General features: G+C 48.5%; 1 protein-coding gene across 8 annotated transcripts in view; it reads left to right on the top strand.

The window, feature by feature from the left end:
- KANSL3 (KAT8 regulatory NSL complex subunit 3) overlaps nucleotides 1-14,365 on the top strand; it is a 596,819-nt gene that overhangs the window by 146,720 nt on the left and 435,734 nt on the right. For all 8 annotated transcript variants that reach the window (XM_085634440.1, XM_085634436.1, XM_085634437.1 and 5 more), the window contains exon 3: nucleotides 5,479-5,649. In XM_085634440.1, coding sequence (XP_085490566.1) covers nucleotides 5,479-5,649 — 171 coding nt within the window. The remainder of the gene's footprint in view (nucleotides 1-5,478; nucleotides 5,650-14,365) is intronic.

Below are 14,365 nucleotides of genomic sequence, written 5' to 3'. Positions count from 1 at the left end.
GTAAGGCTACGGCTAGGTCGTTGGGCCTTCAATCCCAGCCGAGAGGTACTTTCAAGAGGTACAGAGGTTTTGGAAAGGCGAGTTTTCGTTCTTATAGACCAGCCCAGCAGCAGCAGCAGCAGCAAAGCTCCAAGGGATATAGAGGAAGACTTAGAGGTCGCTCACGTGGCCGTCAACTCTCCTCCTCCTCTTCCTCCTCCTCTGCCCCTCCCACCACCGCAAAACAGCCCTAGATTCGACATTCCGGATCATGTTGGTCCTGTGGGGGGCCGGCTTACCCATTTTCTACAAGATTGGGAGTCTGTAACTACAGATCTCTGGGTTCTGGATCTTGTAGAAAATGGGTACGCCCTTCCCTTTCGGGAATTCCCTCCAATTTACCCTCCTTGCCAGGGTGCTTGCTCGGAGGACCACCGTCTTCTCCTGCAGGAAGAAGTCCTGAAGTTGTTTCAGAAAGGTGCGATAGAGGTGGTTCCGGAGCAGGAGAGGGGTCAGGGATGCTACTCCCGGTATTTTCTGATCCCGAAGAAGGACGGCAGATTGCGTCCGATACTAGACCTCAGAATCCTGAACTTTTACCTGAAACAGGAAAAGTTCAAGATGCTCACCCTTGCGCAGGTTCTTCAGGCGCTGAATCAGGAGGACTGGATGGTGTCGCTCGACTTGCAGGATGCGTATTTTCACATCCCCATTCTGAAGTCGCACAGGAAGTATCTCCGTTTCACGGTAGGGTCGCAACATTATCAGTTTGCGGTCCTCCCGTTTGGTCTTACTTCGGCACCTCGAGTCTTCACAAAGGTGATGGCAGTGGTGGCAGCCCATCTCAGAAGATCGGGAATTTCGGTTTTCCCTTATTTGGACGACTGGCTGATCAAGGCGGAGTCGTCGGAGAAGGTGCTGTGTCATCTGCAGGATACAACTCGGCTGTTGTACAGATTGGGTTTTTCGATCAACGTGCCCAAATCACACCTGGTGCCCTCTCAGCGCAACCTGTTCATAGGTGCGGTACTGGACACTACTGTGTGTCGAGCATTCCCTCCTCCTCAAAGGATTCTCGACATACAGGAAATGATTCCTTTGTTTTTCAGCGGAGCGGTTGTTCCAGTTCTGAAGGTCCTTCGCCTGCTCGGTCTGTTCGCTTCCTGCATACTGTTGGTCAACCATGCACGCTGGCACATGAGGGCGCTCCAGTGGTGCCTCCGCAAGCAGTGGTATCAGCACAAAGGGGATCTCAGGGAGTCTGTGAGGATCTCCGGAGAAGCTGCAGCGGATCTATCTTGGTGGAGCGTGGAGGGCAATCTGTCTCAAGGAAGGCCCTTTCATCTACCTCCATCGGTGACCACGGTGATAACGGATGCATCCACCTTAGGGTGGGGTGCGCATCTGGGGGATCTGGAGATCAAGGGTCTTTGGTCTCCAGAGGAAAGGTTGCTTCACATCAACCTTCTGGAGTTACGGGCGATACGCTTGGTGCTCAAGGCCTTCCTCCCTTCCCTTCGCGGTCAGTCTGTTCAGGTCCTGACGGACAACACTACCGCGATGTGGTATATAAACAAGCAGGGAGGAGTGGGGTCTCTTTGTCTATGCAGAGAGGCCCTGCGTCTTTGGTCCTGGGCTCGGGACCATCAGATTTGTCTGATGGCGAATCATCTGGCCGGGGTGCTGAACGTACGTGCGGACAGTCTCAGTCGGCAGTTCTCCGCCGACCACGAGTGGAGGCTCCATCCGGAGGTAGTTCGTCACGTCTTTCGGACGTGGGGGAACTCCTCGGGTGGATCTGTTTGCCACTTTCGAGAACGCGCACTGCCTGTCATTCTGCAGTCTCCAGTATCCGATGCAGGGGGCGTTGGGGGACGCGTTTCAGTTGAGTTGGGGCTCACGACTCCTTTACGCGTTTCCTCCCATACCCTTGATCCTCGGGTTCTGAGGAAGGTTCGCCAAGACCGGGCTCAAGTTATATTGGTCGCCCCGGATTGGCCAAGAAGGGTGTGGTATACAGATCTTCTCCACCTCTCCTCGTGCCCTCCGCTCCGTCTCCCTCGCAGGGCAGACCTCCTCTCGCAGTCGGAGGGGCAGGTTCTACACCCCCACCTCCAGAGCTTACACCTTCATGCCTGGAGATTGAACGGGGCAACCTGAATTCTTTTTCTCTCCCGCCGGATGTGGTGGACGTTATTTTATCGGCCAGGCGACACTCCACCAAATCCATATACTCCTATAGATGGTCTAAATTCGTTCTCTGGTGTGGAGAGAGGTCAATTGATCCCTTGAAGGCTCGTTTGTCTAACATTCTGCAGTTTGCCCTTTCTCTTGCTCAGCAAGGCTTTGCTGTGGCCACAGTTAAAGGATATTTATCGGCTCTGTCGGCTATTCTATGCCTGCCGGATCAGCCGTCGTTGTTTAAATCACCTATTGTACTTAGGTTTCTTAAGGGCCTCACGAATAAATTTCCTCCTACTCCCTTTATTGTGCCTCAATGGGACTTGAACCTTGTACTGACTTATCTTATGGGTTCTCCTTTCGAGCCCTTGCATAAGTGTCCCTTGAGACTGTTGTCTTTTAAGACGGTTTTCCTCGTTGCTATCACCTCGGCAAGGAGGGTAAGTGAGCTTCAAGCTCTTAGTTCAAAACCCCCATTCTTGACTGTGCATGCTGAACGAATGGTTCTCCGGACCAGGGCTGCGTTTTTGCCTAAGGTGGTAACTCCCTTCCATCTGGGGCAGTCCATTACCCTTCCTACCTTTTATCCTCCCCCTCACCCTTCCAAGGAGGAGGAGAGACTTCACCGCTTGGACCCTAAGAGGGCGGTGAGCTTTTACCTGGACAGGACTAAGGACTACAGGATTGATGACCAGCTCTTTGTGGGCTTTGCTGGCTGCAGAAAGGGTCGTGCGGTGCACAAGCGCACCCTTTCAAGATGGATTGTGCTATGCATCAAGATCTGCTACTCCCTAGCTGGTAAGGAGCCTCCGGAGGGTTTAAGGGCTCATTCTACTAGAGCAAAGTCTTCTACCTCTGCTTTGTCTAGGGGTGTTCCTGTGGAGGACATTTGTAGGGCGGCAACTTGGGCCTCCCTTCACACCTTTGCAAAACATTATTGTTTAGACTCTGAGGTGAGGAGGGACGGACATTTTGCCCGTTCCGTCCTTCAGGATTTTCTGGTATAGGGGGATGGACACCCTCCTCCGGGAGTGGGGACTGCTGTGGAATCTATTCACAAGGTGAGGAATCCACTGGCAGATGTATCCATCAGAAGAACAAGTTACTTACCTTCGGTAACGCTTTTTCTGGTGGATACAGTATCTGCCTGTGGATTCCTCACTGACCCACCCGCCTCCCCGTTGTCCATCCTTCTATACCAGTGACTCTATGACGGTAATTCTATTGATGATTTCAAATGTATTTATGACTGTCAAGGACATTGGGTTATTTCTAGTGCTTTGATGTTTCTTCTCCGCACTGTGTGTGTTGATATGCATTTTGTGTACTGTGTATGCTGTTTATGTACATATTGCTGTCAGTCCGTCCGTGTGCCTCGAAGGCACGGAAAAAAGGGGCGGAACTGACGTCATCACGCCGAGGAGGTCTTCTTATGGAGCCGGTGACGTCAGTGGAGTCGCGAGCGGAGTCGTGCCTCTGTGACGTCATCTTCGACCCCATCGGCGTGGACTGCTACAAAAGTTTCCGAATGTTGCTGGCGCAGGGGATATTCACAAGGTGAGGAATCCACAGGCAGATACTGTATCCACCAGAAAAAGCGTTACCGAAGGTAAGTAACTTGTTCGTCGGACACACACATTTGTTATGTTATGTTATCTGCATTTATAACGCGCGCGGCTACTCCGAAGAGTGTCCCGGCGCGGCCCAAGAGGAGACAACATCATAACCAGACCTTATGCGAAGAGATGTGTTTTTAAAAGTTTCTTAAAAACTCCAAGGTCATCAGAACAGCGAAGCGAAAGAGGAAGCGCATTCCAGGCTCGCCCAGCGAACACAACCAAAGAGGAGCCACCATGCCTATGACGTTGAAATCTAGGTATCTTCATCAGCCTTAATGAAGCGGAGCGTAAGGCTCTCCCCGGCACATAGAATGAAAAACGTCTCTGCAGGTACCCGGGGCCTTGACCATGTAGAGCACGATGGGCCATAGTGAGGGCTTTAAATACTACACGAGCCCCGACCGGTAGCCAATGAAGGGAACGGCGGTACTCATTCACGCTCTGCCTGGGCGCCAAACCCCCCAACAGGCGGACCGCCGCATTCTGGGTCACCTGAAGCTTGTTAAGGGAGTAGGCAGGGATCCCAGCATAAAGAGCGTTGGCATAATCAAGTCTGGATAAGATCAGAGCCCGAAGCACCGCTTCCCTGGCAGCCTGCGGAAGCAGCGGAAGGAATCTTCTCGGGATTCTGAGAAGGCCAAAAGAACAGCCGGTCAGACGCTTAACCTGGCTAGCAAAGGAGAGGTTACAATCAAAATAAACCCCTAAGTTCTTAACCGTCTGACTCGTAGAGGCGGGCAGAGGGAACCCAGGAGGCCAGAGCGACTCTCTAAATCCGAGGGGGAAGTCCCCAAACAATAAAACCTCGGATTTGTCCTCATTGCACTTTAACTGGGCAACTGCCAGCCACTTGAAAACCGAGGAAAGATACCTCTGCACGAAGTCTACCGAGGCCCCCTGCTTCTCCCACGTGAACAGAAGTTGGGTGTCGTCAGCGTAAGCAATAACCTTAGCCCCCAACCTCTCCGCTAAAGCCACCAGGGGAGTGAGGTAGATGTTAAACAAAAGGGGGCTAAGGGAGGAGCCCTGAGGGACCCCCGTGCTCACTTGTAGAGGTGACGAAGCACAAGGAGGTAACCAGACTTGTTGGAGTCGGCCCTCCAAGAAAGACTGAATCCAGTCCCAAGCAAGGTTGGACACCCCGATCTCAGACAGTCTTCGCAGGAGCAATATGTGGGGGACAGTGTCAAAGGCCGCCGACAGGTCAAGCAGCACAAGGGCTGCCTTCCCACCGGCGTCCAGACACTCCCGAATGGCCTCTGAGACTTCCACCAGAGCACCTTCCATGCTAAACGAGGAACGGAAGCCAGATTGGGCTGGGTGAAAAAGACCCGCTCCCTCAACAAAATCCGATAACTGTCTGCTCACAATCTTCTCACATACCTTCGAAAGGCTAGGGAGAAGAGAGATAGGCCTGTAGTTCCCGGGCGATAAGGGGTCAAGACTAGGCTTCTTTAGTAAGGGGAGAACTTTAGCCTGCTTCCACCCGGACGGGACCCTGGCTAGCTGTAGGGATAGGTTAATGATGTAATTAACCTCCCCATTCACCGTCTCCATTTAATTTAATGAGTGTTTCTGCAGATATGCAAAGGCAAGGTCTTATTAGTAGAAATAATTATTTTAATAATATAGTTTCAAGTGGCTGCTTGTATGTATTGACCTCCTTCCCATGTCTAATCATTTGGTCTTCTTATTTCAGTGAAACGGACATTCCTATTGATGTGGAGACTGTCACACATACTCCAGTGCCGCTTTATGACAACCAGAAAGCACGCAGCGTGATGAATGAATGTGAGCGGCATGTGATGTTTGTCCGGACCGATACAGATGCCCCACCACCACCTGATGACTGGGAGGATCATGTCAATAGGTGTGTGTAATCCGATTTATTAACAATAATAAAACCATGTGTGCCTATATTCATAGGCACTCTGAAAGCTAATGTCGGTAAATGTGTCTTTGTACTGTAACATGTAGTAGAAAAAAGTGAGGAGTTACCTTTTCCTCTCCTGCACAAGCATAATTATGTTCTCACGGGTATCAATGCGCGACACAGCAATTTAAAAAAACATTCCACATTATTATGTTAATAGGCTAAACCTTGCAATAAAGTTGTGGAGATCCCTAAATAGACAACTATTTTTTGGGGGTGGAGGATAAAAAAAAATAGCTGCCTGTATTTTGCATGGTGTTTTTAATTTTTCTCTCTGACTCACTTGCTTTTTATCAACACCTTCACCCATTCTGTAGAATACACACATGGTCGGGGGGATTTTTGAGTCTCTAAAGGCAGAGTAATTTTGCACTACTTATCAAGCCTGTTAGGTTAGTTATACTTGCATCCCATATTATTCGTTGGTATTCATTGTTCAGCCAGCTTGTTGTTTTGATCACAGACAGCATTGCATTCAGTACAGCGGAGAGTAGGCTTTGGACCATCTTCATTCACATAAATAGATGGATTTTTTGTCTAACTCTGCTCTTTGGTCTTGATTTGATGGCTTTCCTCTCGATTCTTGTTTGTCCTACCCCTGGATCATTTATTCTTTGCCCTTTCTTGTGAACGCATGAGTTGTATCCTTCCACTGCTGATGTCACAAAGCTTCTTTTTATTTGCCATTTCTTACCTTACTCATTCACTCCCCCTTTCGAAGGTTGATAAGACTGTCCCGGAAAACCTTCTTGTCACAGAATGTGTCCTGATGTCCGAGTTCCTCCCCAGTCGGACCATTATCATTTCAGAGAATGAGTATGATACTCCAAGACATGTGTTGTAACTTACTGTGGCCAGTTATGCAAGAATCTTCCTGCATTTTCCCCATGCATTAGATTTTGCAGCCTTTTCCTCTTAATTTGTCCTCAATATTGCACTTTTTTGCAAAGCCACAGAATGAGCCCTCGAAGCCGGTGCAGCGACCTCTAGCTAAGTTTTAATTTTTTTTAATTTATTTATTAGCATTTTTATAATACACATTCAGCTTTCGTTATCAAATCTGAGAATCGAAAATGCAGCATTATTCAAAATGTGTGAGCAATCAAACAAAACAACAACAAGCATTGGCATAGCCAATAGGTCTCGCCTTTGGGACCTTATAAGTGTTTAGCCATGCAACAGTTGCATAACTAAATACTTATAAGGTCCCAAAAGCGAGACCTATTGGCTATGCCAAGCGGCCGTGCGGTCGCGAAAGTGATCGCGATCAAACATCAAAGCGGCCGCTAAAGTGAAAGTAATCGCGGTAAAGCGCGGCGCGCGCGCCCGCGCACATGCACTGTAGCTCTAGGCTGGCCAGGTAGCCCTTTTTGGAGCCCTCTCAATAAGTCTCGCCAGACCAGCTCATGCGCTGGGTCAGGCGAGACCTAAAAACGCTATTGAAAAAAACGGACAGGAGGCTCGATACATATCACATATCGCCATGTTGGATGAAAAAGGCAGCGAGCCGGACTTCACAGACGACATGGCATATCAAGGTTCCCAACTACCGCATCCCCGGAACCTACCATGTACATCCTGCATATGTCAAGGTTCATCAGCCATCTAAGAGAGTTGAACTAATCTGAGTGAGCTTCTGCAGGTGCTTCTAGTGGTTGTGAAGTGTGAGCTGCAGCTTGAATGGGAAGGGGTTGACACATCATCCTTCAGTGTTTTTAGCCAGTCCACGAATGGCCCCCATATATCTTTTGGCCTGGAGGTTGCAGGCATCGCTCCCAGAAAATGGACAGCTACATATGACTAAATGTGACGTCTTGAGTCCAACCCTTTATCGCGGGTGCCCTTTTCTCCCCCAATGTATGGATACCCTGCGTTTAGCCATCAAGAGTTGTAAAGCATGTAATTTACGGTGCTCGGCCTTAGCATCTTTAACATAGCCTGGAAGCCCTGTGACTGGGTGCGGTTCATTGGGTGTCCCAAGTATATCATTAATCTTACTAAAGATGGCAGTCCAAAAGGCACCAATGAGGGGGCAGTGCCAGGGCATTTGTAAAAAGGTGGCAGGGGCATAACCACCTCTCCAGCACCTTGAATCTGGTCTCAACCCCATGCGGTATAGCTGGCTAGGGGTTCTATAGAACCTATGTAAATATTTGAAATGTAATAATCTCAATTTATAATTTGGTGAGAGTAACTGGAGTTGGCCGCAGCAGAAAGCCCATTTGTCATCCGTCACCTGCCCATCAAGCTCTACATTCCAGTCTTGCTGGGCTTTGGGTACGACTAAGGGTGCTGTCGTTTGCATAGAGCAGTACATCCTTGTTATTAGTCTGCGGGAACCTGTCGTGGTTATCTGTTGTATGACCCTTGCAGGCCTGAAGAAGCCCGTATCTGGGCGAAACGCGTTGGCTGTTCTGTATTTGTAAGAAAAACAAAAAGGGGGAGTAGAGAGGTACCACTCAACCTGAGTGGTGGAGGTGGAGGTGGATACGTCCTCCCAGGATTCAGTCAATAAACATAGTGATCCACCCACAGATGTGTAAGTAAGTCAAAATTTCCCCAGATAAAGTGTAGAACCCCACAATGGTGGGAAGTACACACTAGTTGTTTAAATACCCCTCACACACCAAAAGGGCCCTTGGTGTCATGCTTCATCATAGGGGTCTTCCCGCCCCTCTACGGGACGGGGCGTGCTACGACCTACGTGTACGTGGGAGCACTGATTTTGTGAGACAACTATGTGTTTTGATAGGGTGTGAGAGGAAGGGTCGGGGGTGAATAGAGAAAGTGAGATAAAAAATACCTGGCTCGTCGGTCTAAAACATTTTTTATATACCTATGAGCTGGTATTAGTAAAAAGTGGGGGGAGGAGGTGTGTATGCCTCAATGAGCCGTGCCTCCTATGTCTGCCGACATGTTTCGAAGCTCCCCAAGCTTCTTCTTCAAGACCATAAGGATCCCTCCCTAAACTCACAGTGCTGTGTAATAACGTGAATAAAGTGTAGTGTTGAAAAAAATCTATATATAAAGAAAGTATATCGTGCCTCAATGGGTCTTCACGGCAAATTTACCTGCAAGAAAGACATATAAAATGGGGGAAAAAAATATATAAAGACATTCGTCCTCTGCTTAGATGACAATACCATCGTGAGCATTCAGTGACCTGAAAAAAAGTGACAGAATAATCTACTTTTATCATTAGTCAGCTTGCGTGACGTGTCTCAGTGCGACGTGGGGCAAGCAGTAGTACATTGATAGTACACAACAAAAACACACATAGAACATAAAACACACACTCTAAAAACTCTAGAACAGTACACCAATATTCTGTCCCATATCACTATGATGGCTCCTAGATTGTGGTAGGACAAAAAATGGGGTAAACATACTTGATTCCTGTACTATCAACAGCCTCTTGAGCCTGAAACACGGGTCGTAGGAGTGCCTGATAGGCTATCTGAGAAAAGGAAAGAGGATGAAGTACTTGCCTCTGGATAGTTGTAAGTCAAAGTTCCCATGGTTACGAGGTATTTTTTCTCGGCTGTGCCGTACTTACAACTCCCTGGTTCGCTGCCCTCCTGAATACGACCTCACCGTGTGGCTCCGTGGGACAAGTGAGTCCATGGTGAAGGTCCGTTTAAATACCGTTTGGAACTGGTATCGTTAATTGGTACTGGCGCGAAAGGAAGTGACTGGCGCTTGCCGGCAGGGTTACGCTCATTCTGCCAGTCATGACCCGGAACCGGAAGTGTCCGGGTTCGCGTGTGGACAGAAAGAGTAAACCAAGTGAACATACGGAAAAACCCATTGCGGGGAGGTTCCATTCTCTTAAAAATATGTCAGTTTCAGATAGAGGACTCAAGTCACCCCAATAGAAGTAACCATAAATGACAGAACCGGAATGAATCCGGTTTTGTCGATGGGCGAGTAAGATGAGAAAAGCCCCTATGGGGTATGATAGGAGATCATCTGGGTCAGAGGCAAAGTTCAAGTTCAGTCCCTCTGAATGAGGGTATTGAAATTACGTGGATCGGTCCACAGTTTGACGCGGAGGATGTGTGGAAAGGGTAAGAGCCAATACGGCGGGCAATATCTAACTACTTTTTTGTGACTTTTCCAGGCAGTGCGGTCATCTACAACCCTGCTGCATGTTCTTTCTCTCCTATAGTAGATTATTTAGGGTTGACTGCACGCCGGATACACAGATACTTTTTAGACGATGACGAGCTTTGATGATGACAGGGAGGAGCTAGCGAAGGACCTCTTTAAACAGAATAATGAGATTAAGTTAGCAGTGTCTAATGTTGGCAATCGGAAGGAAGGGCCTAAACTCAAATTTCAAAAATTAGAAAGGTTGAAAAAAAATGAGTTATCCATGTGGTGGGACGGGGGGTCACCCTTAAGAGGTACCTTGAAAACAAGAAAGTACCCAGGGGTTTGAGAATTTTGACCTTCCCCAGCTTTGATGATTTAGACCCTGATCTACTTTCAGAATGGGAAGATAATTTACATAATTCCTCTTTCAATATGATAAGGACACTCATAACGCATGCGGATAGGAAGTGTACCAAACTCCAGGCAGAAATCAAAATATTGGAAGAGGAGATTAAACAGCTGAACCTAGTAGAAGCAACTGCCAAAAACTACGTCTTATTGAAAGAACAAATCTCAGCACATCAGACAGCAGTCAAGAGTAGGAAACTTCATAAGATAGTCCGGGATGATCGTGATTACGACAATGGGCGCATCTTCACTTTTGCTGCTAGATTTGATAATATACAAGTTCCCAAAACTAACACTCCGGCTACGCCAAGCGTAGGGAGTGTTTCTAGCATTAGTATCAGCTCAGATGCATCCTCTATGGATGACGTCAACAGAGAAGGGGGAACAGAGTGTACAACCCAGGCAGCAGGTCCGTCTACTTTTTTAGACGAGGTCCTGCGTTACAGGATTGGAAACAAAAGGAAAAACCAGGAGAGGAGGAAGAATGCCAGAAAAGGAAAGGGTATTGACACGCTATCAAAAGAGTCAAATGAACAAACGCTAGCATATGATATACCTGAGAATGTAATGAGTGTAACTGTACCTACTGTCATTGATGATTTGGTCATTAATCTTTCTGATTACCCTCTATCTGTGCATGAAAAAAATGTACTGAATAAAGGACTTGGATACTGCCCTGTATTTCAGGGTCTTTTTTCAGATTTACATGTGGACTTATACAAATTTGTACGCATTGCCAAGCTAAAATGTCATTTCTCTGTGAATAACTTTGGATGTCATACTTAGAGTTGGCCTGTGACAGACATTACGGTATCACACGTTAAAAATGTAGCCACATTATTATCAATAGATGAGGAAAATGATTCCACCTTTAGCAATGTTTTGGCAGAATTAAACATCACACAAGACTACTCATGTGACAGTGGACTACATGCACGGAGCAAATTTACCCCGCAAGGAACACATCTCAGCAGCATTGATGCATTTCATGATCTGGTTGCAAATGATCTGTATTGTTTGGAAGATAAACTTCAGATGCGCCCCAAGAAGTTTACTAAGGATAATCTCACAAGGGAGGAGAGAAAAGCTATACATAACCTTACTAGCAACAACTCCTTAGTTATCAGGGAGGCAGACAAAGGGGGTAATGTGGTGGTGATGAATAGGGTTGACTATGAGGGGGAAGTGCATAGACAACTTGACAACACCACGCATTACACCAAACTCAGCAACAACCTTTGCCCTGCTGCCACCACTTTGATTAATGGCCATCTTTTGCACTGGAAAGAGGTTGGACTCTTATCAGATACTGAACACCATCTACTCTCCATCCAGAATCCCAGACGCCCATGTATCTATCTTCTACCGAAGATACACAAAAAGCAACCCTTTCCTCCTGGTCGCCCGATCATTTCAGGCATCGGCTCTATGACAGAAGCCATGTCCAATTTTGTAGATACCTTCCTCCAGCCCTTAGTCATTAATTTACCATCTTATGTCAGGGATAGTACTGACATACTGAACAAACTTGAAGACCTTGAATGGGAGGATGGGATGTGGTTCGCCACGTTAGACGTGGTATCTCTATACACTTGTATTAAGAAAGATTTTGGAAGAACAGCCACTGACTTCTTTTTGGACATGAGACAGGCGACCCTGTTTGACCATAATAAGATGCTTCTCACCATGATTGATCTCATCCTGGACGACAATTTCTTTCTGTTTAACCATACTTGGTATAAACAGGAGCAAGGTTTCGCGATGGGATCTAAATTCGCTCCTTCGTACGCGAATCTGGGGGGAGCATAAAAACGACCCAGTATCGGGGATTGCCCATAAAGTGTACCCGCAATTACAGTGTATCGCCCGCTTGAATCTAACCATGTCTGGTAACATCTGAAAGGGATCCTGCTGTGGGTAAGGATAGTCGTTCCTCGTGACCCTCGGACTAAACCAGTGTGGTAAACCTGGTCAAATACATAGCGCACTAAGCACGGGGCCTTGTTGCCCATCATGTGGGTCTCTTGCAACAACAGGATGTCGACCCCCATTCTCTTGGCCTGTTTTGAGACGGCGTCCCACTTGATCCTATCTAGCTCCCCCGCACATTCCAGGTTATGACCTGGATCTCACTGGGGCGAACCCTTTGTGAGTCAATCATTAGTAAATCTTGGATAATAGTAATGTCTCGGAGTGCAGTGTGTGAAGTTGGGGAATCACCCGCGCTCAGCCAATAACAGATGTAACCTATGGAACAGAACTAACTCAAACCCCTCCCCCCCACCCCTATACTTCAGAAAACAAGAAGTATCTGTCGCGGAGGCGGCGGATTCAGGACCCCAACAGGGGGTCCAGGAGGCCCAACGCCAATGGAGCCCTAAACACCACATCCTCCCCAACCATCTGTTGTGTACGAACATGAGTGGGAAGGCATACCATGGCCCATGTTCCCCTTATGTACCAAGTGTCCAAACGATCAACGTATATGACTACAATCTACGACTGGAGGTGAGAGCAGCATAGGGTACAGCAGAGAGAGAGACAGGGAGAAAAGGAAAAGTACAATGAGTAGTAAGCAACTGGTTTAGAAGTTCTCTCCCTGGGTCTGGGAGCGCCAATTCGATCGTGAGCGATGTCGAGCTTCGACAAATGCTTCTTCAGGTGGCTCTGTCTGGTGCTCTGAGAGGAGTCTGACTCCTGTGGAGGCGGAGAATTTGGCTTGAGTGAAATAGTTTTGTCAGTCCTTTTTAAAATCACTTCTGGGGTGTCGAAGAGAAGCGTTTTAGATTTGTATATGACTGGCATCTGTGCAGGGTACAGCAGCATATATTGGATGTTAAGGTCTCTCAGCATGCGCTTGGCGGCTACGAAGGATTGACGCTGTTGCTGTATAAGGCGGGTGTAGTCTGGGAATATCATTATATTTTGCAAGTCGTGGGTCAGTTTATCTTTATGGCCTCGGGTGAACTGCAAGATTGCTTCCCTGTCCATATAGTTGAAAAGTTTGGCAATGATGGGACGGGGTTGCGGGCAAGGGGGAGGCTGCGCTGCCTACGCTCTGTGGACTCGCTCCACCACAAAGCAAGAAGAGAGGGAACCCTCTGACATCAACTAGCGCAGCCATTGTGTTATGAATTGGGTCACTGAGGCCCCTTCACAGTTCTCAGGGAAGCCCACGAAGTGCAAGTTGGTGTGTCTTGTGTGACCATCGGCATCCTCGGCTCTTTTGGCGAGTTCTTGCGTGATTACTGTTAGTGGATGACTTGCTTACCGAGGGTTGTGACTGTGTTTTCCACAACCAAGACGTTTGACTTCGCTTCGGTGATGCGATCGACCGTCTTGCGAAGGGCTTGACGAAAGAAAGAAACTTCTGTACCCACTGCACCGATTTTGGCCTCAAGCGTATCCCGGGACTGCGTAATTGCCACCAATAGGGCTGCATTGCCTGGCACCGGGACAGGAGCCAGGGCGCCCCCCTCCGCGCTGAGGGTTGGGGGGGTAGTCGTGTATTGATGCAGCGTGCTCTGTTCAGCTGAAGATGTGGGTACTTTGTCTTTAGCCATGATGGTCACAGCGAGTATGGCAAGCGGTGGTCTCCTTCAGGCGCTGTCTTATGGGAGCGAGGCGGGAGGCCCTGGGAGCCGGCCCTTACGTAACCATTCTGTTCAGAGCAGCAAGCCGCACCGGGGCTACCACGGCTGCTTCTGCCACTCACGGACCGACTGCAAGTGGTCCTTCTAAGAGGAGCACACCTCCCAGACTGCCAACGCCCGGCACTCCACCCACACCACTGGCAGGGACTCACAGCAAGCCAAGAGGGCCTAAACACTCCGGGCATCTAGAAGGACGGCCCCGGTTAACCAGCGTGTCTAGTTTGGCGCCAGGTCACCCAGTAGGCCCAGGGCCTCTCTTCTCTCCTCACCCACAGCAATGACTCCTATCGTGTATTTCCAAGGGCTTCAGTGAGGCTGGTCAACCGGGGGGCCAGTACCAGGTCCTACGATGTGGGGGACCACCCCCCCCCCCCCTTAGCACCTTCGCTTTCAACCTCAGTGGCACTCACCGTGGACCCCAACAGCAACTGGAGCATGCCGTATTCCCAGTCCGCCCACAGCCCCTAGATTCAGGGCGCTTCAATGCATCGCTGGAG

This window comes from Triturus cristatus, chromosome 11 (genome assembly GCF_964204655.1).
Source record: "Triturus cristatus chromosome 11, aTriCri1.1, whole genome shotgun sequence".
NCBI lineage: Eukaryota > Metazoa > Chordata > Amphibia > Caudata > Salamandridae > Triturus > Triturus cristatus.
This window is presented reverse-complemented; position numbering and strand designations above follow the sequence as displayed.